Below are 27365 nucleotides of genomic sequence, written 5' to 3' on the forward strand. Positions count from 1 at the left end.
CCTCTCTTAACAGCTCTGCAGACACTCATAAAAGTAAAGTTAGGAGGGGCTGCTTCATTGAGGATTGTTGCACTGCAGCTGTCTTCTAGCCAGGTTTCATTTAGAAGCATAAAATCCAGGTTGTTTGTGGTTATTAAGTCGGTGACTAGAAGTGATTTATTTTTAAGTGAACGAATGTTTAAAAGTGCTAACTTAACAGTCTTACTTTTTGTCCCCACATCAATCTTAGTTTGACGTGTAATAGGCACCAGATTAGTTTGGTTTGCTGTACGGCTATTGAAGGCCTTAGACTTTCTATATTGTAATAGAACAGCAAAGATACAGGCACACTGGGTTCCCGCTTGTTCTGTAAACATTTGAGAAAGTTACTGTTATCATAGCGGGGACCCGACACACATCACTGAGAGCTGGTATCAGTTGTTTTTGGTTCACCTCGAGCTGATGGAGGAGGGTGTGGGCCCTGGCGTTGTGGCAGAGGCCGAAGAGCTCTCACAGGAGGGGGAGGGCGAGCTGGGCCCGCAGGCTTTGGTGGTAGCGGTGCCTGTCGTTTTTTGGTTGGTATCTGGGGGCTTGCAGCAAAAGAGTGGGATAGTTTGTTTCCAGCATACACCAGTTCTTCCATTTTCTGTGAGAAGCACAGAAGTGGCGATGCTGGAGAGAGGGAAAAAGTGTCTGGTGAAAGGGGCTGTTGCTCTGGTGTTATCGGAGGCTGTGATATGCTGTCCTGGCTTCCCTGGCTGTTTTCCAGGAAGTCGTCCTTGGGTGCTGAATCTTCGAGCAGTTCTAATATGTCTGTCTGTGGTGAGCTCTGTGGGCAGGGCTCAGCTGAGATTGAGTCCGTGAGCAGAGGTTGTTGTGGCGGAGTGGTGTTATCATTGTCCTTGTGTGATATGTCAACCGCATGTCCATTTTGCTGCTGAAGTGAAGTCCCGTGGTCATTCATACTGTGTCCAAGTGTGTGTGTGCCGTTCAGATTGAGTGGATTGGCACACACTGCAGAAGGATGATAGAGGGAGAAGTAGATATGGTCCTTTAACACTCTTGAACCAAGTTTGTTTGGGTGATGGCCATCCTGATGAAAAAGTTGTCTCTGACTCCAGAAAAGATTGAAATTGTCAATGAAGTTTACTCCTTTTATGTTGCAGGTTTTTTGCAGCCATGTATTTAGCCCAAGCAACCGTGAAAACCTGTTTGTTCCTCTTGCTGGGAGTGGTCCACTGATGAATGTTTGAACTTTCAGTCTTTTAAGTGTTTCTAAAGGTTCATTGAAATCCTTCTTAAGGAGTTCTGACTGCTCTTTATGAATATCATTCTTCCCCACATGAATGATGAGTCGATTTGCAGTCTTATGTTTCATCAGAATGTTCTGAAGTTCCCTGTTTACATCAGAAGTTGTTGCTTGTGGAAGGCAGCACGTAGTTGTATCCCTGCCGCTAATGTTTCTGATTATGGAGTCCCCCACTATCAGAGTCCTGGGCTCGGCTGCGCTCTGAGCTGAGTGCCGCTGTCTGCTCGACCTTGAGCGCCAGTTAGCATCAGTGTTAGCTACTGGCCCATTCAGTCTGTTTTCGATCACATTCATCACGTTTGGGGATTCCTCATTTACATTCATTAGTACTTCAAATCTGTTCTCAAGATGTATAGGCGGTGGTAGGAGACCAGTGTTTGCAATCCTTGTCAGAGCTGTATCTGGGGTAGAGGATGCTACTGCGGCAATATGTGATGCTCGTGACAATCTGATGTCTCGAGTGCCTTTGGGTCTCGCTCCCTGTTTGTGCCATCGATTTGTAAGTCGATCGGCTTGTTTCTCTACCTGTCGAGGAGCACTAGTTTCATGGGATTCACCGGTATGCTGAGGGTGTCCATGACGAAGCTCTGTTGTGTGCTCCGTCTGGTTTGGTGGTCCCGTAAGTAACTTTGTTTCAAGAACTGCAATCCTTTGTAAAAGTCTGTGGCAGTTGGTGCAGCAAGTAGATTCTTGAACCAGAAGAGGCATTTTCTCTTATCCTTGTAGGCAGTTGTGTTTTCCTTTCCCGGAATGTAAGCTGGTCGGGTAAAATAATTCTGCATTTTTGTAGTAATCCAAACTTTGTCGTATGAGCACTGTGCTGATTTGCTGAAGTTAAAATTAGGTGATAAAAGGAAATAAAATATAAAAATATAGGAGATAAAATGTAAAAGCGATAGAGCAAAGCGCGGAGCAGTAAGCAAGGGTGTCCGAACAGTAGCTGAGCAGGAAGTTTTAAACATGTAAAACGTATAAAGTATTAAACATGAAAAACAGTGTCATTGTCTCATTTCATCAGAAGTACAACTTAATTTTCTACTATAAAGTGGCTCTCCAGTGTGTTCATGTTTTCGATCGAGGACAACTGACCTCAACCGACTGAACAGATAAAATGAACCAGAGAAGAGTTGCAAGTGAAACTTTTTTATTGAACTTTTCTGGAAAGTTAGCTTTGGCAAGCTGTTTCGAACTCCCAAAACGATCTCCAAACGAACTTTGGTTTCGGCTTGATTTTGTTCATCACATCAGTTCGTTCTTTGATTTCGCTTGAGGTATATCAGTTATATCCTAAATTATGGAATATTCTCCCCTTCCATGTAAGGTCATTTTCATTACTTGCCATTTTTAAATCTTCTTTAAAAATAAGCCATCTTTTGAAGCCGTCCTTCGGATGAGACGTTAAACGAAGGTCCTGACACTATGTGGACATTCAAAATTCCAGGATGTCCTTCTAAAAAAAAAAAAAAAAAAAAAAAGAGTAGGGGTTTAACCCCGGCATCCTGGCCAAATTTGCCCATTGGCCTCTGTCCATCATCATGGCCTCCTAATCATCCACATATATACTGATTGGCTTCACTCGGAATCACTCTGTCTTATCTCCACCAATAAGCTGGTGTGTGGTGGGCGTTCTGGAGCAATATGGCTGTCCTTGCATCATCCAGGTGAATGCTGCACATTGGTGGTGGTTGAGAAGATTTCCCCCTTCTATGTAAAGCGCTTCAGAGGAAAAGTGCTATATAAATGTAACAAAATAGGTTACACTTTATTTTAAGGTGTCATTGTTACAGTGTAATTATATATTTAAGTAGTGAGTAATATTAGGCAACTACATGTACTTCCTATAGGTTTAGGGTAGGATTAGGATTTGGTTGAGGGTTAGTTATTACTATGGTAAGTACATGTAACATATGTAACAAGGACACTGTAAAATAAAGTGTTACCACAAATTATTATTATATCTTTTTCTGTGGCTTTTGAATAGATTACAGAATAGGGTTTGAAGTGGATAAAATATATGATGTTGTATTTAAATGTATTAATTTATTGTATTATGCTTTATATTTAGTAGTTTTTTTCTTGCTTGATCTTTAAAGCACTTTGGGTCAACTTATGCTGTTTTTAAATGTGCTACATAAATTACGGTTGACTTGATGCAAATTCCTCTGTTAGAAGCTAGGCAAATTAGGTAGATGTTAACATGGACAGGTTGCATGAAATCCTTAACACTAGAAGTGCCAGAATTCCATAACTACTAGAACTGCCGCAAGCAGTCATTTTGACCGCTAGATTCCAAACTCTATATCTTTAATGATAAATACCCAATTGAGAGATTAATGCATTTATTGTATTAGGATATCTTTTAAAAACAAAACAACACCAAACTGTACATTTAAAAAAGTTTAATTATACATCTATAAATAATAATATCCATAGATGTTCTGAACAAAATGACGGAGCAGCCTATGTTTTCATGTTTACACTGTTCGATCGCGCACACACACACACACACACCATATTCCAGCATTGCAATCTTGACATCGCAGCCTGTTCATTATAGCCATAATAAAATATAATAATAAAATAGTCAACCTAACATATACAAATTCCACTGCTCTGCTTATATAGTCAGTAGTACAATTCGTACCATTTTGCGCATGTGAAGAGGATGATTTTTTCCGTCGATATTGGAACGTGAGTGAAGTACAAAGCCTATAAGGAATAGTTTACCATCCAAATACATCGCAAATGTTGAAACATTTTGATTCTAATTAGAGAGTTACGTGAGCCCAACGCCGCTTACTTTCACTTTCGCTTGAAAGTAGCCTATTTCATTTTGGCTTGTTTATAGTTATTTTTTCATTCTTGTTCTGTTCTGAATATCATTACATTTAAATGATTTGTTGTGGAATATGTTTTGTGTATTTTTTACCACATTTTATTGTTGTGTATATTGGTATATGTATAATAATACTGCGAAATTCAGTGCGGTCAATCTGACCGTCTATGGCCGAAATAGGTAAATATGTTCATTTGTTTTTTTGCCTTATGTGTAATTTATATGAAAAACATTTTAAATGAAAATACAGACACTTTTAGGAAAAGTCAGGTACCAGCAGTATTTTATTTATTTTTTCAACGAAGTTATTGCAGATATAAAATTCAAAACGGTCAAAATGACCGCCATAGCAGTTCTAGTGTTAAAAACCATGAACAAAACTTCATACGGTAAAAGAAAATACTACCCAGTCAATGGGTTCGCATGCAATGTGGTTTGTGTCGACAACAGTTTGTTCTGTATGGTAAATTTTTGCTTGCTAAGAGCATTAAAACAAGCATCAAAATTCAAGAGACATTCACCAAACAAACACTCAAACCACATTCATTAACGTTCAAAGGTTCGGGGTTTGGATTTGTTTTTGTTTTTTTAAAGAAATTAATATTTTTATTCAGCAAGGATACATTAAATGATCAAAAGTGGCAGCAAAGTAACTTCAAATAAATGTTGTTCTTTTGAACATTTTTTTTACAAAATATTAAGCAGCACAACCGTGCAATTTTCAGCACTGATAATAATAAGAAATGTTTCTTGAGCAGCAAACCAACATATTAGAAAGATTTCTGAAGAATCATGTGAAAATTCAGATTTGCCATCACAGGAATAAATTACAAATACATATAAAATACATTTTAAAATATATTACAATAGAAAAGTTATTTTAAATTCAAAAAACAATGTTGTTGTTTTTATAGTATTTTGGACCAAATAAATGCAGCCTTGATGAGCAGAAGAGACTTCTTTTAAAAAAAATTAAAAAATCTTACCGACCCCAAACTTTTGAACGGCACTGTATGCATTACACAAGTTATCTTTACCAATCACTAATATCTTTGCTGTCAGTCTCTCTTGCGTTATAAAAAATGGCAGAAAGTAGGACTGCAGTGTGGCTTTAGTGTGAGACAAAGCTCCTGTTATTAAGTGTGACAAAAAAAGGAAGTTTATCTGAATTAACTGTCACAGTTCTGGTTCTCTCACAGATGTTGTGAAAGTCTCTGTGCTTTCTCAAACAGAAGAGAGCCACACGCCAGCCATCAGAAGTGGGTGGGCATGACACTCTTGTCTCTATTGTCCAACAGTCAAAATACAGCCATCACTGAGAGATCTCGACAAAGAGCTGCTGACTGCCTGGGTTCCTCTGTAACATAAACGGGGTGAAGCGCTTTGCTCTGTCTCTGAGACAATAGGGCACTGCAGCAGTCAAATGCAACACTGACAGCGAGAAGCCGAGGTCATGCTGAAATCTCAGCGATGCTCAGTTTCATGCTGGTTACCATGGGGATCACAGAGGACAGAAATAGCCACAAACTCAAAGAGGAGCATCTTTTAATGGAAATGAGTTACTGCAACACTCTCACACACAATAGCTCATAGTTATCTTCAGCAGCACATCTGTAATCTTCTCATTGTCATACTCTCATTGCATTTACAAGTCACATAATTGCACAATCCATTTAGCTCTACTACATATATGTGTAAAGTGGGATTTTATGCAACTGCATGTTAACTTGTATGTTAACAGTAGAAGTGATGAGTCAAATCTTTAAATACACTTTTTGGTTTCTTATATACACTTTTATGTCTTGACCTACATGCCTACATGCATTGAGTTGCTGCCATGTGATTGGCTGATTATATATTTTTTGTTAACAAGCAGTTGAAGACAGTTTTGCACCGTAATACATTAGTTTAACTTTATGGAAATGACCCACATGAATCAAATGATGAAAAATGATGCACGATGCCATGATGGGATTGTTTGGTTCATGATATGGTGCATTATGCACTACTGCAATTTTTGTACAAACACTTTCCAGAGTGTTCATTTTTAGCAGCAAGAAAATAGATTCAGTGTTAAATTAGAATGACATGGTATTGCTACCGATAAAACATCCCATTTGTGGTGCAATCAAATCAAAAGCAATGGGTTATTGATAGATTTCACAAGTGCTCAGTGCTTTAGATCGGATCACAAACGGGATCAGATTAACCCACCAGTAACACTGAGGCAGCCAGCAGTAGAAACACCCACCAACAATTCAACCACTTTTCAACCTCTAGTAATTAAATCAATGAGTGTATGAACAGTTCATAAGAGCGAATTAAAGCAGTATTAACTCTGCATCAACAATCAATGACACAATTAACAAAACAAGATCAAGTGACAGTCAATTCTACATTCTTCAATTTGACACTGAATGATTATTTATGAGACCAGGCATGCGAGTGTTTGGCAATTCAAACTCGTTGTGATCTCTCTGACAGTGTCCTCTGTGAACTGTTAGAAATCTCTCTCCACAAAAAAATCTTTTCTGAAAATGCATACACAACATATCATCTCAACTTAATGACTGGATTAAAACAAGTGCAAAATGTACTCTCATCTGCCCTAAGGAATGCTAATTTAGACTTTAGACATTCAGAGCTGTTTTATGTCTGGTATCATAAGCAGTTCATCTCATGAACTGTGTTAATTATGTAAGGAATAATGTACAATCAGCCGGTCATTATTGAAAAATAAACCCAACGGGGAGATCAGACCCCAACGTGGAGCGGAGCAGAATAAAGAGCCTGGCTAATCAAAATCAAGTATTCAGAGAGCTGTGCACATAATAAAAGTGATGATGTTCAGCTATAATCTTCAAGATGCTCATAATGGACATTCAGAAACACTGGACCAGGTAAAATCAAACGATAATGTGTGTGTACACACACTGCCCCAAAACAAAGCTTGTAAACTTCTCCCAATATGGGTAAGCTGCATTGCTTCTTAAATTAGAAGGAAGTACATATTAACTCTTTCCCCACCACTGACAGAATTTTCCAGCAATCCGTGTTATACTCTAGGGGGCGCTATTACGCATCTTCTGAAAGAGTACAAATCTCTGGATCAAAACTCAGGCGAAGAAACAAGCGATAGAAACATTGCTTACGCACATGTAAGCTAATGCGATCATCAAACATTAACCAGCATATAGCCTACATCAAAACTGCCTAATGTTACAGAATGAAATGTTGAGGTACAGGTGCAAGCTTTGGGGGTGTTGATGGATTCGATCCACTCGATCTACTCAATCTATGTTTTGATTATCGTTCTGAATCAGATCCGATGAAGTCTTTGAGAAAACTTTTTTTTCTGACAATGTTTTTGTCTGTGTTTTGTACACATTTTTGCATGAAATTAAATATAAAATGAAATAGGCCCTACATACAGTGGTGATAACTTTAAAGCAAAAGAGAAAACAATCGCATTCATTTGAGCAAAAGTTCAGTTGGCCTGTAGCAATATATAATACAAGAGAAATTAAGAAACACATACAGACTTTTCTTTCTTGTCTTTGTTTCTTTAGGCTGAATAAAGAGTTTAGATTTTCTTTGTTCTCCTTCCCTTCATCCCACACACCCACAGATATGCAAATACAAAAAACTGATGCATGAATAATACAATTATATGAATCCACAAAAAAACTAAACATGTTCAGGTCACATTTCACCCTCAAATCGAAAGAAAATACTATGTGCAAAAATATATTATGCATGAAAAATATACATATAACATTTACAACCATGGTATACTTCAAAAATTTAAATATGCTTTTTTCAAGGAATGAGAATAAGATCATTTTGCATTGCGATGAGAAATAGAAGAGATTTGTTTCATTGTCAAAAAAAAAAAAAAAAAAAAGTTAATCATGCTGAAAATATAGTTTTTGTCTTTATGAAAAACATCATTTATGTATATGTTTTGGGGTGAAATATGACCCAGACATGTTCTTGACAGCTTTTGTGAGATCCATCCAGTGTGTTTGAAAGCATAGAGGTGTCAATGCGACAGAAGCCCTGGGCAAAGCACACGATGATGAAGACAAGACGTGACAACAGAAGACAACTTCTCTGCAGTACACACTTGTGTGTGTGTATGTCACTTGTTGGTAAACAAGAATTATTAAACCAACCTTGAGTATGTATGAACTTGTCCTCAGAGATGTAAGTTAGGAAGTACAAATACTCACCTAAATATTCATCCCTGTATATTCCTGACGGATCTGAGCCGACCGTGATGAAAAATGTAGTGTGAATTTTTTTAATGATCAAATCTGTCTACAGTTATAAACATCAAGCAGTCAAATAACTGAATTTGATCAACAATACATGATAGGGCTAGGCATCCAAAACAGCATTATTCCCCTCATTGTTAAAAAATACTGAATGTGTGTGAGAGATTCATAAGTCTTCATTTAAGCTGCTTTAATCAGATCTCCAGAGTGTTCCAGCTGCAGTCCACAGCCTAATGAGGTCTACAGAGAAACACTGCATGCTCTCTATAGCTCACGCCATTAGAGCTTACTGTGAAGTGTTCTCTCTGGCCCACTGCTTCAGTCAACACACAGACCCCTTTAAACACCAATCTCACTTCAGACTGCATAACATTACAGTTGAATGGGCTAAAAAACTCAAATCCCAACGCTGGAAAGAGACAGAATACAACTTTATTATCGTCTCAAGTCATTTCTAACAAAACCTCCTTTCTGGAGAACATAAAAAATAAAAATAAAAAATAAACTAGAAAATACTACCCCTGTAACAAATCCCGTCAACATGTGGGCAGGGCGGGTCGGGGCTTTTTCACAGGGAGCACAATAACATCTTTAAGAAGGAACAGGAAAATTTGGTTGCATATATTAATATAGCGGGGGGATTACGTATATGATGTATATTTTATACTGAACTATATGCCTTTCCCCACTGACTTTCTATGATGTTCAGAACGTTTTTAAGGATGCTGATTTTTAGAGGCCAGCTGTCTGACTCTGAGGTGGCGAACAGGAACATTGTTTGTGTAACATTAGCAACACATTATTAGCAGTTCAATAACATAGTCAAGCCAAAGGCTAATCATATTAATTACCGTTTGGTGTCTGACGTTGTAGAGAGTGATACATAAAACACATCACCATTCTGATACATTGACCAGTAGACGAGCCTGTATAATTCACTCTTCCTCTTCTTTTGAATTAGTTCCTGGTTCAAACATATATGGCTGAATTAAACCAATATTTCCACTTGCCATTGTTTAGCAGCGTTTACAACAGTTGACCGAGCGGATCAGGTAGTCCGAGCTGGTGTGAGTGAGTGGAGGCAGGGACTAATTTGCATTTTCATGGATCCATGTAGACTTAAAGCAGGGCTCAGTAATTTCGGGATTTCTTCGCTGTATTCTCGCTTTTTGCTCGCAGGTTTCTTTCTAGAGCTCCCCCTACAGCTTCGGAATAGATTTGACAACACTGTTGTAAAAACTCGTTGGCGAGACAAAGTCAAAGTTGCAAGTGCGGATTTTCCGCTCACGGGACCAGGGGGGTGCTAAACGACCACCATTCAACCCGAAATAAGTAATATAACCATTCCAGTGACTCTGAAGCTGTTCAGTTAAGGTAAAAAAGTTACTTAGTTCACCTTTAATGAAGCAAGGGTGTAGAGTTACATTCAAGCTATTTTAAGGCATGACAAATTATTTTCACAGGAAAATAATTGATTATAAAAGATGAGTTTTAAGGGATAAAATTACTGATTGCAGGGGGACTTTAAAACTCCCTGCTCAGTCCAAACGACCAGTTATTAAGCTTTAAAAACTGTTTGTCAATCACAACCATGAATACAATAACACATTTATTTTGTGTCCAGAAACGTGGTTTGCCAAATTATCATGAAGTAGGAGGAAGTGAAGACATTTTTATATTAAGCAATTTAAAGTCTGAAAGGTACAATAGCCAAAAAAGGCCAATATATATATTTTTTTAATAATCAGAGAAGGTAGAAATATTGTGAAAAACAAAAATCGTTTGTTTTGGTAGGTAGGTCACTTATACTTATCAAATCTGCAATCATTTGATAAAAAATACAGTAAAAACAGTAATATTGTAAAATATAATTACAATTTAACATAACTGTTTTCTATTTAAATGTTTAAAAGGGTAATTTATTCCTGTAATGTCAGGTGAATTTTCAGCATCATTAATCCAGTCTTCAGTGTCACATAATCCTTCAAAAATCATTCTAATATGCTGATTTGCATATTTATTTATGAATAAAAGTGTATTTATTAATTTTGCATTCAACTGAAATATCCTTATTTTACACATCAAAAGCTGATATAATTTCATATGCATGTTGTCAGCTCATTTATTGTTCATTTACACAGACAAATGAACTGTTGAAGGTCTTTGGGCTTTATATCCAGCTATGCTAACGAGTATGGCACACTGGCCCGTTGAGCACTGGAGTTTAGCTCATTTCAGGAGCCAGCTGTGATGTATCAATCTTACCGATGAATGGCCATCTCTCAGTCTCAAGCCTAAAATAGACTGCCTTTTTATTCGTAATTGCTATGGAAACTGCTGGTGTGAGAACATCAGTAGGACTCTGAGATGAAGGCAGTGCTTTAGAGATCCTGACCTCAGAAACAAACGTTCACAACATGGAAGACTTTCTGCTCCTCACAGTGGAAGAAATCTCCCAGACCATTTGGAAGAATCAGTAACGTACAGGAGCAAACAGCCAGCACAATGCTTCAGGAAGGATTCCTGAATGACCTGAATGGTCCTGCCAAGGATTTAAGTTGGACACATCAATGATGACAGCCACACTCAATCTGACAGAGAAACAGCTCAAATCCCAGTAGGTTGTCTGCTAGAACAAGATAACTCAATGCTGTAATTGCAAGTCACCACTACAAAGTACAGCATAAAATGCCTGAATACATATAAAAGGCCCATTTTTAGGGGTCTAAATACTTTCTGAAGGCATTGGATGTTTTTCTCCAGTGGTATTCAAATGGCAGACCGGCTTGGTTCCATCTGGACCGCGGGACATAATTGCGTCATTTTACCGTTTCTACAGTTTAAAGTGAGCAGCGTATCAAAACAACAGAGCGTAACACAACACAAGCGATTAAGGCAGTTTATGGTAAATGCTCTTTCTGTGCTACATTCCGTAATATTTTTATCTAGACCCAAACACGCTTTTTTCAAGCCTTTTCCGTTCTGTGCGCGTTGATTCTCTCTTCCGCTAAAGACGTAAAGCACCACATTAAGAGCTACAGATGACAAGGTTATTTTAACAACAGTAGATGAAACACGATGAGCAGCAAAATATATACTTTTGCTAAAACGCTGCAGAAAATGAGAATGCAACAAATACAAATATTTTTTATCTGTCATAGAGCTGACTCTTGTGACAAGTTAACGCCTGGCGCCTTAAGACGTTTTTTTCCCCCCATACATTTAACATAATATGTTAATATTATTAAGAGCATTTCATAATAAACAATGTTATAATTTGGAAAAAATGTTTAAAGATGGCTAGGAAAGACAAAGTAACTTTACTGAGTACTGATCATTAGATTATGTACATTGATTGTTTTTAGTAGTTTATTACGTTGAACAAAATATAAAAAATGGTCCATACTTTTCTTTAAGAGGTAAACCCTGCATCGCCAGTACGTTTTCTCAGTCCCAAATCCTTCTATGTGCCATACACATAGGTGTCTAAATGTAAAATAATAGTAATAATAAGAAATAGCCTGATAAAACATCTGCTCTTACCTCTTCATATCCAGTTGGGAGAAATATTTACTTGGTTTGGTAAATATTGGCAAAAATTCGTAGACATCACTGTTTTGGCTCTCATCCTTGATGACTATTTTAAATGTTTAGGATTTTTTTCTTTTACAAAGTTCTACGGCTGCCACGATGGAAATGTATAAATGTTCCAAAAAAGCACTGTCCGGATCTCAGCTAGGAAGAAAATATAGAGACCGAACCTCTTGGAACTTTAATAAAATACCCCTATTTTACACCATCTTGAAAATGACACACATCTGCTCAAAGCAGGAAAAAAAATTACAGTTCCTTCCTTAAATCCTCACAGAAAGTTTTTCTTTTCTGGTTTAAGTTTTATTTAGCTTATTTTCCAAAATATTTTGTTGTTTTTTCTCCATTGTATGCACGAAGTAGAGAAAGTACACAATAAAATAATATATTATTTCTGACCAGAAGAACAAAACTTTCTTTCTGCCGCATGCCTTCACAGAGAGAATGAAAGTGGAAAACAACAGTGAGAGAAAGTCAGAGAAATGAATAAAAGGAATGACAAGTAAAAGACGGGAGCGGCAGAGGTTTTTACCTCATGGTGAAAATATACAGACATAGGAACAGATTATGCAGTCCAAGGCATGGCAATAGCCAGTATAAGGTCACTGAGGACCGGACCTCTGTATTTTTCCGAGGTGTAATAAAGGTTGCGAAATAATTACCTAATATAGTATTGCTATTAACTCCACTTTAGTGCTGCAAGCATATATTGCACAGCACCAAATCAAAGTAGATGTGCTTTATGTTCACAGAAGCTGCTGAGCGCGAATTCCAGCACAGCGCAACGCTTCAGTAAATGGTCATAAAGTGCAAGATAAGATGTAAGTATCGAAACTAAACATTTCATTTTTGACAGCTGTTTTAGAATAGAAATGTTAAACGACCAACACAAAAACACTGACATGGATTTAAAACTATTGTTAACCTTTTTTTTTTGCCTTCAAATGTCTGAAAATGCACACATGCAGGGCAGAGAAATCAAAATTTTCTTGGCAGAGCATGCCCCCGAACCACCCTAACTACAGGGAACCTCAAATTTGGTACATTTTTACCTGGTCCCTGGTACAGTAGGCATCCCATAATGACAGGTCTAATGAATATAGGGCGAATTACAATTGGAAGTGAGCATCCCTATATGCTCTACTCAGTCTGAAGGGCAGAGCTCTACAAGTGGAGACTTTGGAGTGAGCAGGGCACTTGCGTGTCACAATGTAGCCCTTTGGAACACACTTGGCGAAGGGAGCAATGACATACAATGTAATTTCCTCATTATCTTCACCTGCAATGTTACCATGAAAAAGCAGCATTAGCTGTTCCTACAACAGGAACTGTTGCAAATACATATACATTTTATAATTAGGTTTTACAAAACAATCTGAAATATCCTGTTTTAACATTAATTCGAACGCTCCTGCCAACAAGCTTTAAAATGGATTGTGAAGACTCGCCACCCTGGGTCACTCGACCATGAACAATAAAATGACTTCCTTGAAGTGTCCATCGCATGCATAGGTATATATAGATAGATTCCTTATTGGTGTCCATTTCTAACAGGCTGCTAGACGTCTGCCATATTGGAACGGTCTGTGAACACTCGAGAGCAAGATGACTGTGCAGGTGCATGTATATCTATATATGTATTTAGACAATATCAGATGATTTCATAGCATTAGGCTTATTATTAATGTGATAATTCTGCATATGGATATTACAAATTGAGTTACATTAAACACAAGCCAGCAAATTCTCACCTCTGAAAGGTTATATTTCTTTTGGTATTTATAGATTGTACAGCCATAGGCTGCACAATGCTGAGACATTTTCAATGAAAATGAATTGATTTGTAAGTGTGAGTGATGAATATCATTGTGTTAACAGTTCCAAGATGGCGGACGCCATAAGTCGCCTCAAGACCTTTCCTAAGTGACTTGTGGAATGGCCCTTTGTGAAGGGATTGTTTATTTTCATTTGGAACGCTCCTAAAAGTAGTATCTGCTTCCCAAAGTGCCCTTCAAGGGTGCAAAAATGCCGTTTGGAATAAAAATTATGTTAGAAACAATCATTTCCATATTTCATTGGAATTATAATTCAATTACAACTGCTTCATTTATTATTATTTTTTATTTTGGGCCAGATTTACTAACAGCGTGTGCCAGCGCAAACCCTCTTTTGGCGTTAAAAAACTATTGTCATGATTTACTAAAGACACGCAGTTAAAAATACAGCACTGAAAAGGCATGGACAGTTATTTTTGCGGCTGACCTTATTGCACATGCATTTGTAGGAGTTTCCCTTTCAGATGCATTTAAATGAATCACGCAAGGTGATTTACTAAGGATTGCGCTCGTCAATTTACTGGTTTCCATTATTTACTGTCCAAGAGATTAGATTGCGTTGTCATTCTGGAAATGATCCAGCTGCGTCTGTGTTCTTTAATTTGCTTGTCATCAGTAGATCACGCGCAGAACCCTCCACTCCCAACGGCGCTTTTTTGGAATTGCGCTCTCACGCTAATTTGCCTCGTTTCGTAAATCTGGCCCTTTGTGTCTCTATTAATCAAAATCAAAAAACTTCTCTAACATTCAATTTTAAAGCCCCTGTCATGCTAATCCAGACTCTTCAACATCCACATTACTGACAAGCTGCAGACGTACCCTTTGGAAACAACAGCGTTTGAGAGATGTAGACCAGCTCCATAGTCATATTCAACCTGCCTGCAATTCTAATCACATATTCACAGATAACACTCATTACTCATGCAGAGATTCTGAATCAGCCTGCAGGGAATATGTGCTAAACTAATTCTGACTCACAGAGCTCAAAGAGAACATGTCATAAATAAGTATATGTCTGTTCCCTTGCTCTCTACAGACAACGGCACCCACCTGTACTCTTCCTCAGTGAAGATGGGAATCCTGGAGGGCTGAAGCACAGTGATTTCCACTGTGGTTCTGTTCATCTTCACCGGCTCTCCATCGTCATAGGCGATGACCACCAGCTATGAGAAGAGGTTATGAAAAATACATTAAAATGCAGTTCATACAGACAATGACTTGTGTCTGAATTAAAATTTTCATATTTCTGTGGGCCATTGTCTAGATTGTAACAAAATCTGAAATTATTTTAGCTAAAAAACAACACATTTTTGCAGAATATTTTTATATTAAATAAAAGAAAATTCTTCCATGAGGGGGTTTGGCATCACGGCAGCTTTGTTTCCAGGTGGACCGTTAAAAAACGTGACACACCCATCTCCTGGAAATCCTGGAGAATTCAACCAATCAGATGACGACTTTGAAACTCCCAAAGTGTTTCCCATTTTTTGTGTGTCGTATGCATCAGACATTTTTATTGCTGACGGAAACATAAAAAAAATAACCATACAGCACAAAAAAAAATAAAAAATCAAATACAAATATGAGTAATAATAATAATATTACATACAAATAATCACATGAAGAGCCCAAAAGAAGAGCAAATTCTAAACCGTCCTTAACTTATTGTCAGATATTGACATTCAAGTCATTTTAATAATATGCATGAATGTAACATTTAAATTAATTATAATAAAATAAATTAATAATAAAACAGATCATCTATGTTGTGCAGGGTCTGAGTCGAAATACCCAAATACAATGTTTTCTCAGTTGTATTGAGAAGCCTGGCACAATCTTACACTTGACAAAAACGCCAATATAATTCCAAAGACAAGACATTTTCCAATCAAGGTTATCAAACAAATTATTCCATAAGGAGATTACAGAAATCAAATTCTTAAGAAATAAAGATCTTATTTTATTAACTTTTGGCTCTTAACTCGGAAAAACAAATTTGACCAATAGGTGTATCACAAGGTTTATGAAAGGATGCAGTAGGCAATGAAGAGTAATTACAGTTTTTAAATAGCATACACAAACCAGAATAATGCAATAGCTCCCATAACTGTTGTAAATTCTTTTGGGGTTATTATTGGTATTTGGTATTTGGAGAAAAAATTGGAGTACCTGAACAAAAGACCTTAATTATTAAACAACTGCTCCACCAAAAGCAAACCATTACTAAACCAATTATCATAAAACAAAGATTTGTTCTTAAATAAATTGTTCTTATTTTTCCACAAAAAAAATAAATAAATATATATATATAAATTAGAGCCCATGCTCAGAGAACGTATTGATGAAAGTTGTAAAGTTTGATAGAGAATTTAGATTAGATTTAGATGTCATAATTACACATTAAGAGAAAACGAATGCGACCAAATTGTGAAAAAACAAGTTGAGGAAAAACATTTCAAATAGAAGCTGGTTTTGATAGGTATTGATTCAGCCCATTAATTTTAAATGTATTGTTGAGGGAATCAAAATCAATAAAATCCAGACCACCATTATTATAAGACTTCAGTATGACCGACTTACTCGTATAGGTGATTTGTTTTTCCATAAAAACATTTTTGTATTACCCAGCTCCATTGTCAAACGTAACAACCCAGCGGTGAGTTATTTATCGCAGGCTTTTTACATCTTCTTCAGAAGAGAGCAATTCTAGCACTGACATTGAATTGGTGTATTTCTTCTGTAAAATATAGGTTTGTGTCAATTTTATTAAATCTATGTATGTATATATGCATGTATGTACAAAACTTGTTTGAAAATAAAGTCGGTACACTCAAGGTAAAATGAGTATTCAAGGTAAAATGAAAAAATTGCATTACTTTTCACTTGATGGTTAAAACATGTAGACATTCCTAATTAATTTTATGTATTGAAAATGCTATAATATTTTTTTTTTCTCAAAAGAATTTGAAATCAACATGACTGAACAAATAAATGGCACACATATCATATATATATATATATATATATATATATATATATATATATATATATATATATATATATATATATATATATAATTATTATTATTTTTAAATCACATTTACATTATCTTGGACATCATTATTTGTCACTGAACCATAACCATTGTGCCACAAGAAGAAAAACAAAATAACTTTTTTAATAAATGTTTAAAAAATGTTTAAAAAACATTACAGTCTAATATATTATTTTACACAGACAGACATGTCTAATTTTTGCTCAGGCACTTTATAGTGGCACAAAGTATACAGAGAGGATGAATGCTGCTTTTCTAAATCTTAAAAGAAAAAGAAAAAAAAATAGATGTGCATTTATTGATTAAAAGACTTGTCAGACACTATTTACAAATGAACACGGTAAAACCTACATTTGCTCAATGGTAAATTGATTTAATCTCACTTAACGTTAGGCTAATTAAGTTATGTATTGATTCAGGTCATAGTAGAGGAGACAGTAACTAAAGAGTCCACGAGTCGGTGAATGTTATATCAGAAATACACATACGCAATTGTTATCATTTTAATCCAGTGACTCGCCCTTCTTTTTTAATGGTCAATGATAAATTACTGACCCTGAAGAACATCATTTGTCAGAGATAATTGGACTTAGCTTGAGATTGACTGCTATAAATAAACAGTGTCATTGTTGGGTTTTGTGCTTTTTCCATCATGAGAAACAAATAGAACAATATTCTGTTCTGGTTGACAAAAGTATATTTCCGTGACTCATTAATAGAACAGTATGACATAAAGAGCAACATCTATTGCTTATAAGGCATCCATGTGCGTAACTGGACACATGACATGAAATTCATGCTGGTATTTTATTGGCAGCCATCTGACAAAGCATTTCCAATTATAATCTTAAAACAATAGAATGAGAGTCAAACTGACCTCAGCTCAGCAAAACTTTTGATTGATGTTGGATTTCAATAACATGAAAGCGATACACTTTGCAAAGAGGTTCAGTTTGTTAGCATTATCTAATTCATGAGGTGTCATGAACTACAAATGAACAGTACTGTAGCATTTCTACAGTACATTTCAAGTTTAATACATTAACTATGTTAATTTAAACATGTCAAGTACATTTTAACATTATTTAATGTATTATTTTCTATATTATGAACGAACATTAATTAACAATGAATAATAGTTTATTAATAAAGTAACATTAACCTTAATTTTTTTTAAAATGCAGTAAACGTAGTTCATTGTTAGTTCACAATACCTAATGCATAATAAATAGAACACTGTTTTAAAGTGTTACCATAAAACTTAAAATCTGTAACTTTAGTATGTCCAAAAATCAAATGCATTCAAGCCATTTTAATTCTCCTTTCTGTTCTTTACAAAATGATGTGAAATGACGCTTTATACTATTTTAAAGGTTCCTAATTTTGTTTTGGAGGTCTCCTGCAATAGATTTACATGCATCCAAGGTCTAAAAATGCTTAGTATTCACAGCAGCATCACCTCTTTTCTCAGTGTCTGAAACGGTTAGATCAAGGATCTGGTCTCTCTAAACCCCTCCTTCTGTGAGCCTATTCTGCTCTGATTGGTCAGATGTTGAGCCCAGTCTGTTGTGATTGGTCTACAGCTTACAGTGCATATCGGACACAAAATGTCCATTACATATCTGAATTTCAGCTCCTGAGGCTTCCTCAGCGTTTGATAAACAGTGATACGAACAGTAATAATAGCATCGGTTTTACCATATCAGATCGCAAGTCCTCATCCTTTGGAAGTGCATGCAAAGTGGATTTGCGTCTTCTCGACATGACGATAACATGAACCAAACTCATCTTCAGATACAACCACAGTGTTTGAGTGCATGCAAAAAATGTGAGTACTGAACAAAATACATTGATTATTAAACAACTGCTCCACCAAAAGCAAACCATTACAAAACCAATTATCATAAAACAAAGAGTTGTTCTTGAATAAATAGTTTTTTATTGTTCCAAATAAATCACCTCTGTGGTGAAAAAATATATTTATAAGTTAGAGCCCATGCATAGAGAACCTATCGATGAAAGTTGTAAAGTTTGATAGGAAGTGTAGATATGTCATAATTATGAATAATTGTGAAAAAACAAGTTTGCTGGTTTTGATAGGTATTGATTCAGCCCATTAATTTTAAATGTATTGTTGAGGAAATCAAAATCAATAATATCCAGGCCACCATTATTATAAGACTTTAGCATGATCAACTTACTCGTAGGTGATTTGTTGTCAATATGCTCTGTAAGCTGTAGACCAATCACAACAGACTGGGCCATCTGACCAATCAGAGCAGTGTTTGAGGGCTAAAGTAGACATTGTTCGCGAGCAACCAATGAAGACCATAGGCTGCCATTATGCTAATTTAGTAGTAGTAAAGTAGGTTCATGCAGGAAGTGAGACTGGGATTACTGACAACTCTTTTTAGGCAGTTCAGAATTGTTCTTTCTTTTAGGAGATAATAACTCCATTTATCGTGGACTTTTACTTTCCAGACTTTTGACATTCACAAACAGCTATGTTACACGCTACATGAAAGGTAATATCCTAAAAAAGCATAATGGGGCACTTTAAATCACACTAGGCTGGATTCAAACAGGATTTTGACACAAGTGAAGTAACAGTTCTTTTAACAGTAGAAAAACAGCCTGTCGGCCCAGACTCACCTTGAAAATGGTGTTAGGTTGCTCATTCAGGTTGACTTTGGTGATAACTCTTCCTGTGTCCGTCTCTACATCAAAGATACTTCCACTGTACGGTGACAGATCCTGATCCACTCTGTAGCGCACTTTACTGGCAGGCGTACCCTAAGGGAGGAACACGGTTAGTATCAACACATCCCTAGAGCAGACCTACTTAGATTTAAATGACCAAATATGGTGTATCATTATATTTAATTCTATGCATCACATTATTATATAATTATAGATTGCTATTGTTATCACTGCTTCAAAAGGGGCTTAATTATATATTCTTTCTATGACATCAAATCGTAGTCATTTGCAGAATATTTTCTACGCTGCTATTGTCCATACAACAAAAGAAGGCAGAAAGCAGTGGCTTTCAAGCTCCGAAAAGGACAAAAATGTCCTCATTTGCCATTTTTCAAGTCTTTTGAAGTCATACAATATTTTAGATATCGTGAAAGTTAAGTCATTAATAATTTAAAATGACACATACCCTTTAGCTTTTACATCAATCACATCAAGTGCCACTGCAATGCACACTAGCATTCAAAAGTTTGGGTCAGTAAGATTTTTATTTTGAAAGAAATTAAACATTTATTCTACCACATTAAGGGCACATTAAATTAATCAAAAGTGACAGTAAAAATTTGTGATACAAAATATATTTATTTCAAATAATTGCTGCTCTTTTGAACTTTTTATTCATCAAAGAATCCTGAAAAAAAAATGCATCACAGTTTCAACAAAAATATTAAACATCACGACGGTTTGATAACAACAAAATATGTTTCTTGATCACAAAATCAGCATATTATAATGATTTCTGAAGGATAATGTGACACTGAAGACTGGAGTAATGATGCTGAAAATTCAGCTTTTTTTATCACAAGAATAAATTACATTTTAATATACTAAATACTAAAATAGAAAACAGTTATTTTTACCCTTAAACGCACAGGTCTTTAGTGACCCGGGACGTCATTCACTACCCTCTTCCTTATTCATTTTTTAAAGTTAGACATCAACCTTCTTAGTATTCCTCAATCAATTCATTATATAACAAGAATAAACAATAAAATTATGGAAGACTGCCTGTTTTCCCATTATTATTTTGTAAAAATTGTATAGTGTCGCTAACGACCTGAGGTGTGTAACAGTGTAAATTTCTGCACAACAATAACAATAATTTAATTTAAGAATAGGAAGCATCATCAGCAAAATTTGAAACGGCTCAGCGATTTACTGCTGAGAAAGTACTGAACGCACACCGTAAAAAATTGCTATAAAATTGCCAAATTTTGACAGTAACATGCTGTTTTCCATTAAAACAGCAATATTCCATAGAAAACAATGCATTCTGGGTTATATTTGTCATTTTCGAGAAAGTAGCCTACAGCAATATACATTTATTTATATATTTAAACTTGAAATGTTTGAAGCAATCAGGATCCCAAAGATATGAGTTAGGCCTACCTTCAATGGTATTATTATGGTAACATACTGTAAAAAAGGAGAGTTGTAAATTAATGCTAGAGGGCTATACATTTACAGTACATTGCTGGCAACCACAGCTGCCAGTAGATTACCGTCATTTTACAGCACACTTTTTTACAGTGCAAATATTAGTGTCACCGTCACTTGATGGTGGATCTGTTAAAGAAGCTGTCAGCAATAAAAATATTGATTTTGAAGATGTTAAAAAAATGATAGTTTTGAGAATATGTTTAAGATCGCAAATATGAGCCAGATACTGAATGTACTGGGAAATGAGCTCTGACGAGGACAGTGATGATGGTATAAAACTTCTGTTCAAACTGAACCCTTCTGAGCTCAAAAATGTGACAAAATATGCTTTATTTTATTCTTTTGTAATTGTTACTCTAATATCAGTAGAGTTTTATATTATCGCATCAGGAAGAGATCCATCCGTGTTAGATATAGATCCGGGTCGCTAAAGACCCGAATTTGTTATAATGATTGACAAAACATTCATGCATTTAAGGGTTAAATTGTAATAATAAATCACAATATCACTGTTTTAAATGCATTTTTATCAAATAAATGCAGCCTTGGTGAACAAGGAACTAAAGAGAAGGCTTCTTTTGCAAACATTTAAAAAATCTTACCAACCCAAAACTTTTGAACGGTAGTGTAAGTGAAAGTAATGCTAAAAATTTGAATATGTGAGAGAACAATGTTTGAGAACACAAAGTTATCATATGTTATCATATTACTTGGAATATAGCAGATGTGCCAAATGGACTGCTTTTTTTGTTGTTGGTTTTTTTTTTGGAGCTTGACAGAATATAGTCAAAAATATGTTAGAATGTATGGAAAAGAACAGCTTGAACATTCTGCAAAGCATCTCATTTTCTGTAAATCATACGGGTTTAGAATGACATGAGGGTGAATAAATAATGACAGAATTGATATTTTTGGGTGAACTATCTCTTTAAAGCATTGACTCGTCTTCAGGTTTGAGCTTCCTCAAAGGTCTCTCGGGCATTATGTTTTGTAGAGCTACAGAGAGCTATGTCTGCTGCACCTCATTCTACTGATACTTTACAGCTCTTCCGTCTGGCTGAATCATAAATGTTTGATGCTTTGTGCTGTGGTAAACATACAAAGTCATTTATACTGCAGGAGAAAGAGACAAACAACATCGTATTTACATCAATAACAGCCAAGAAATTTGTTTTTTAAGTCCATGTCATAATTTTTCTATAGCTTATTACTTGTGTCATATGTCTTTAGCACCCCCCATGTTTTCAAAGCATTATTTAACGAAGAAATGCATAATTTAACAGCTTCTGTGGCAGGTCATGAAAATAAACAGCACTGTAGTCTGCTTGACGGCAGACGGCATGAACAGGAAGAGTAAAACATACAGATTTACCTCAGCTGACCACCTTAATCTCTGTTAAGACGATCATACCACTACGTTTAGGGAAAGTAAAGTTAAATCCGATGACCTGACATTACTGTATCACTCGGTGCTGTCCCGGTTTCTGTAAAATCCAGTCATGATGCCAAATAAGAACATCAAATGCAGACAAAATATGCTATAATGAATGTACTAGAGAAGTTATGCAAGTAGCATTACCCAATTCCTGGACACTGAGAAAAAAAAATAATAATAATTTTTAAAAAATCACTGCTAAAATGACTTCATGCTTATAGTCATGATATATTATCTTGGTTACACTTTTCAATAGGTCCCATTAAACTATCAATAATTACTGTACATCTAGCATTAACAACTAACATTAACGCCCCCCTGCAGTCAATACTTCTATCCCCTAAAACTCATCTTTGATAAATCAAAATGATATATTTAACCCCCCCCCCCCCCCCTCCCCCATGTGAATATAATGTCTTCATGCCTTAAAATAGTTTGAATGTAACTCTACACCCTTGCTTAATTTAGCATAAACACTTCCATGAATATGCAAATGAGTCCACTCAATCACACCAGCTCAGACTATCTGATCCAAACCGTGTCCTTGAGTCTTTAGTTCACTGAAGTTAAGGAGAAAATACTCAGCAATCCTGTTGACTGCTCTGAAGCTCTGAGAGCTGGTCCAACAGTTTTTAATTTGACATCATGGCTTGAGACACTAGTGGCATCAATTATTTAATTAAAAACGAATTAAAAAATAATGAATTGTATTAATATTAAAAAATAGTGCAGATGGTTTTTTTTTTGTCTATTCATTATTGCTGTGCTGTGGCACAATAAAATACATAATCTTGATCTTTAATTTCTCACAAGTATTGATATATGAGATGCATATAAGATATGCAGTTAATTGTATTGATTAAACAAAATATCATGTAATTAATTTGATAAAATTACACACACACACACACACACACACACACTGTCACATTTTGAGTTTGTCTTTTGTTCTGTTTCTCTGTTTTGTTCATGTTTGAGTTTCTTTGTTAATCTTCTAGCCTGTTAATTAGTTTAGTTCTCCTCTGTTCTCTCCCTGTTTGTCTCTGGTTTCTGATTGATTGAGTTCCTTTGAGTTCAGGTGTGTTTTTTTAGCTTCTCCCTATGTCTGCTGTGTATATAAGCCCTCAGTTTGCGTTAGTTCTTTGTTCTGGTATTAGGAGCTGTTTACACAACACCGTTTTCAACTAAAAACGTAAAACTTTTTATGAGTTTTGTCTGTTCGTTGACACGACAACAGCGTTTTGGGTGCCTGAAAACGCAAACTTTTGAAAACGAGATTCAAATTACGTATTACGTGTTCAATCTACAGTGTTTCATCGTCATCTAATGGCCTGGCAGCAGAATACAGGGGTTTTTAGTCGTTTTCGCGGATCCGTGTGAATGGGTATCGTTTTGACAATGGTTTCGTCTGTACGTGGAAAACTCAAAGGAAAAACTTCTCAGTTTTAAGCATATAGTTGTCATGTAAACCTACCCTTAGTCTTGTGTAAGCTTTGTAGTTCTGTTCTTTCTCCATCGATACTCTCGTCTTCTGTTTGTGAATTTAAATACAACTTCTGTGGATTTGGATTTCTGCTTACAGCGAGTGTTTAACTATACAGTGTGATAAAAAATGTATATATAAAAAACTTAAATACTGTTATCCTAAAAAAAATTAAAATGAAGCTTTCCCTTTGGGTTAAACCATGAAATTAGACAGGTCTTATTCCTGCTATTATGGGATAAAATCAGTTAACTGTGTGATGTGACATTCATGAGTCCTTTTTAGCGGGTGTCACTGTCAACACTCAAATGTGAGTCAGTCACATTAGTGGGACACATTAAGTTTCTGCCGGGTTGTTATATTCATGCTGTGGCGGTGTGATTAATGGCTGCTGGTTCTTCTGCTCTGTAGTGACACTTCAAGGATAGAAGTCCATTACTCATCACTTTAAATCTTTTCAAATAAAAGGAAGTCGCCACTCAGGACATGAGGTTCAACCTGCATAAAGGCAAAGGAGGAGCTTTCATTACCCAGTGACCTTTGCAGCCCTGCATATAAATACTTTGTCATTATCTCATTCACCGCCGCTGTCTGGAAATGTAGCTGTGCTCGTACTGTAATCATCAGAGTTTGAGCAGGACCCTAATGAGGAACGATCACTTCCTGTCCTTGTTCTGCTACACACTTTTCCTATCAAGGCCGTTTGAGGAAGGGGATTTTAAAAGTGAGAATTATCTGACTTTAATTCCAGTCATGCCTGAGAGAGACTGAGAGATTGAACTGCTCCATGTCTCCATGGTGATTCACAACACAACAGGAATGATGAATCTGGTATTTCAGTGGGGCATCCAGGGTCATCAAAAAAAAAAGTTCTTCCCAGACATCAAAACAAAAACGCACTTGCCACACACACACACGCGCAATAAACACTTATAATGTCCGCTTATAATTTTCCGTAAACCTTGGCTGTGTTCAGCAGACGTGTAAGCTTGAGAGAATAAAATATGAGCATGCTCGGGGCTCAACAATAAGGAATTCCAGTTTGTAGTAACATATTTTGGAAGCTATATTAAATTCAAACTTGAAATGGTTAGCATGTTTTCAAGAGCAAAAACGAATTCTCTCTGATCATCCCCTTACGCCTATCACTCAGAAGTAAAAAAAAAAACTAAAAAAAAACTAAAAGGAAACTAAAGTGCTTCTCCTCATCCAGGCGGATGAAGAAAACGCCTTAACATCATTTCAGTCATTACCACTCATTTCCGATGATTGACATCACAGAGTATACCTGTATTTTGCTACTGATGATGTGTGAATGGTATCTTACTGGTAAAAGATGGAACGCTGATGTTTGTGTGAAAAGCACATTTGTGTATTTACCTGAAAAGTTGTTCTTGTAATTTTACTGTAATTTACCAGGATTCCATTATTAAAAATACATTTCAAATTTTCATTTTTGGATGATTCATTCTTTTAACTCTTAGCCTGACACAGACTATTTTGTCTCTTGGCATTGTCAGCATCCTTGAACTCAAAATGAAAAAAAGAATACAATAAAAACCCATCTAAAAACCACAGGCAGCGTTGTGTCTCGGTCTTGAAGGTTAAGCTCCATGTCAGAGAATCCCGGCAACACACACCTCTCTCTGACACACTCCTGTTCTCTACGGTGATGTGAGCACACAGGGTCCTGCTTGTACAGAGGTATTTAGAGTCACCTTAAACACCCTTCACTGTCCAATCTCACCTGCTGTCAAGAATCGTCCAGTTTCGTAAACAATGAACCAGACTATTTAAATGTTGAGTAAGCATTATAATTGACTGCAGGATAAGCAGAGTGTGCGGTAATGATGTGATTGTTTGCAGATCGCATGTAAAGTACCTATCAGCCTGGGCCCTCTAGAATTTTATGACTGAACTAGATATATATTTAAATAAACAACATCTAAAGTAAATTGTAAAATTAAAATACTCTTGATTACTATTTATTTTAAATACTACACTGTTTTTACTGTATTTTTGATCTTACAGACCCCAGACTTTTGAACACTACATTGTAAACCCCAAAGCTCAAATTAATTCATTGGTTTGAGTAGCCAACTCAAATGAACTTGTATTAGTATTTTGAACTTTCTTTTTCTTTTGAGTTCACAAAACTGACACATTTTAAGTCATCTGAATTGTTTCATTGTTTTGTTTTATGAACTTTTTCTTTTAATTAGACAAACTTAAATTTCTATTTCCCAGCATGCTTTGCCATGACACTCAACAGTGAGAGTAAATGCTAAAATTAAGTGTTATATGATGTTTTTGGTTCAAGGTTAATGCTAAGTGAGTTAAGTGTTAAGTTTCGCAAGTTTAGAAGAGTTTCTGTTATGTTGGTTTTTTGTAGGGTTGCCATCATGGTGACGAGTGGAGCATGAGCTTAGTTTGAGAGCAGGTATACTGTATGTTAAATGTTTCAATTTAAATTTTACTTATGTAACTGATTACCTATTTAATTTTTTTTTTTTACCAAATTATTTGGGTTTACAATGTATAGTGTATATTTAAGACATTCCTATGTGGAATATACATGAATATTTATGAACCCACTGGAGACCATATTTTAATCAGTCAATGTTTAGTTGAACAAGACGTGGGCTAAAAAGTGGTTCCAGCACCCCTGCTGTTCCCTTGAATGTACCGTAAGCAGCACCAATCATAGCTCAAATTCAGTGACAACTGCAACGACCACGCAGCGAAACATTAAAAGCTACACATTTCAACAGCAACATCTCAGTTCATTTTAACACCCACTAATGACAAGGCCATTCCTGAACACATTTTGAAAACTATTTGTCTGTATCACAGGCACCCCTGCTGTGAACTTTGTTTCCCTTAGAGGAAAGTGATGGGAACAAAATTGACCATGGCAAAAAAGTGAGGCTGTAAAAGTCGCCTACAGTTGTTTGTGAAGTTTGGCAGTTGTAAAAGACAAATCAACACACTTTAAAATACGTTTATACACTAACTGCATTCAGAAGTCTTTGAAACTTAGATGTCATTGTGGTCCAGAGTTACTGACAGCCTATAAAGTCTGCTAACGACACGTCCTCACACAGCATATAGAGATGCAGAAACCCACAAAACATCTTTCTGTTTTACAATCTGTGGATGATAAACATTTACAGGCATTCAGCGCATCTCCAGCCCCTGGCGTACACTGCCACTCTGAATAAACCAAACCTCAGGCAGCGAATAACCTTGTTTATGTAATTTATAAGGTAATAAGAGATGTGTGTCTTTGCTATACTGTAATGGCCTTGCGTTTCCCTCCAGCTGTAAAAGTTGTAGAAGCATGCTGGGCTGCATTCTAAAATCCAATA

The 27365-nt window shown here is 36.0% G+C and overlaps 1 protein-coding gene across 1 annotated transcript in view; it reads right to left on the bottom strand.

Annotated features, from left to right (window-relative positions):
• The window catches only part of LOC311069437 (protocadherin-15-like), a 268582-nt gene that overhangs the window by 66512 nt on the left and 174705 nt on the right, over positions 1-27365 (bottom strand). Inside the window, exons 23-24 of the mRNA XM_084092609.1 lie at positions 19535-19675; positions 14878-14990 (exon numbers count right to left, since the gene is read on the bottom strand). Of these exons, the coding sequence (XP_083948735.1) occupies positions 14878-14990; positions 19535-19675 (254 nt within the window). The remainder of the gene's footprint in view (positions 1-14877; positions 14991-19534; positions 19676-27365) is intronic.

The sequence above is a fragment of the Abramis brama genome (genome assembly GCF_963993115.1).
Source record: "Abramis brama genome assembly, chromosome: 19".
Classification (NCBI taxonomy): domain Eukaryota; kingdom Metazoa; phylum Chordata; class Actinopteri; order Cypriniformes; family Leuciscidae; genus Abramis; species Abramis brama.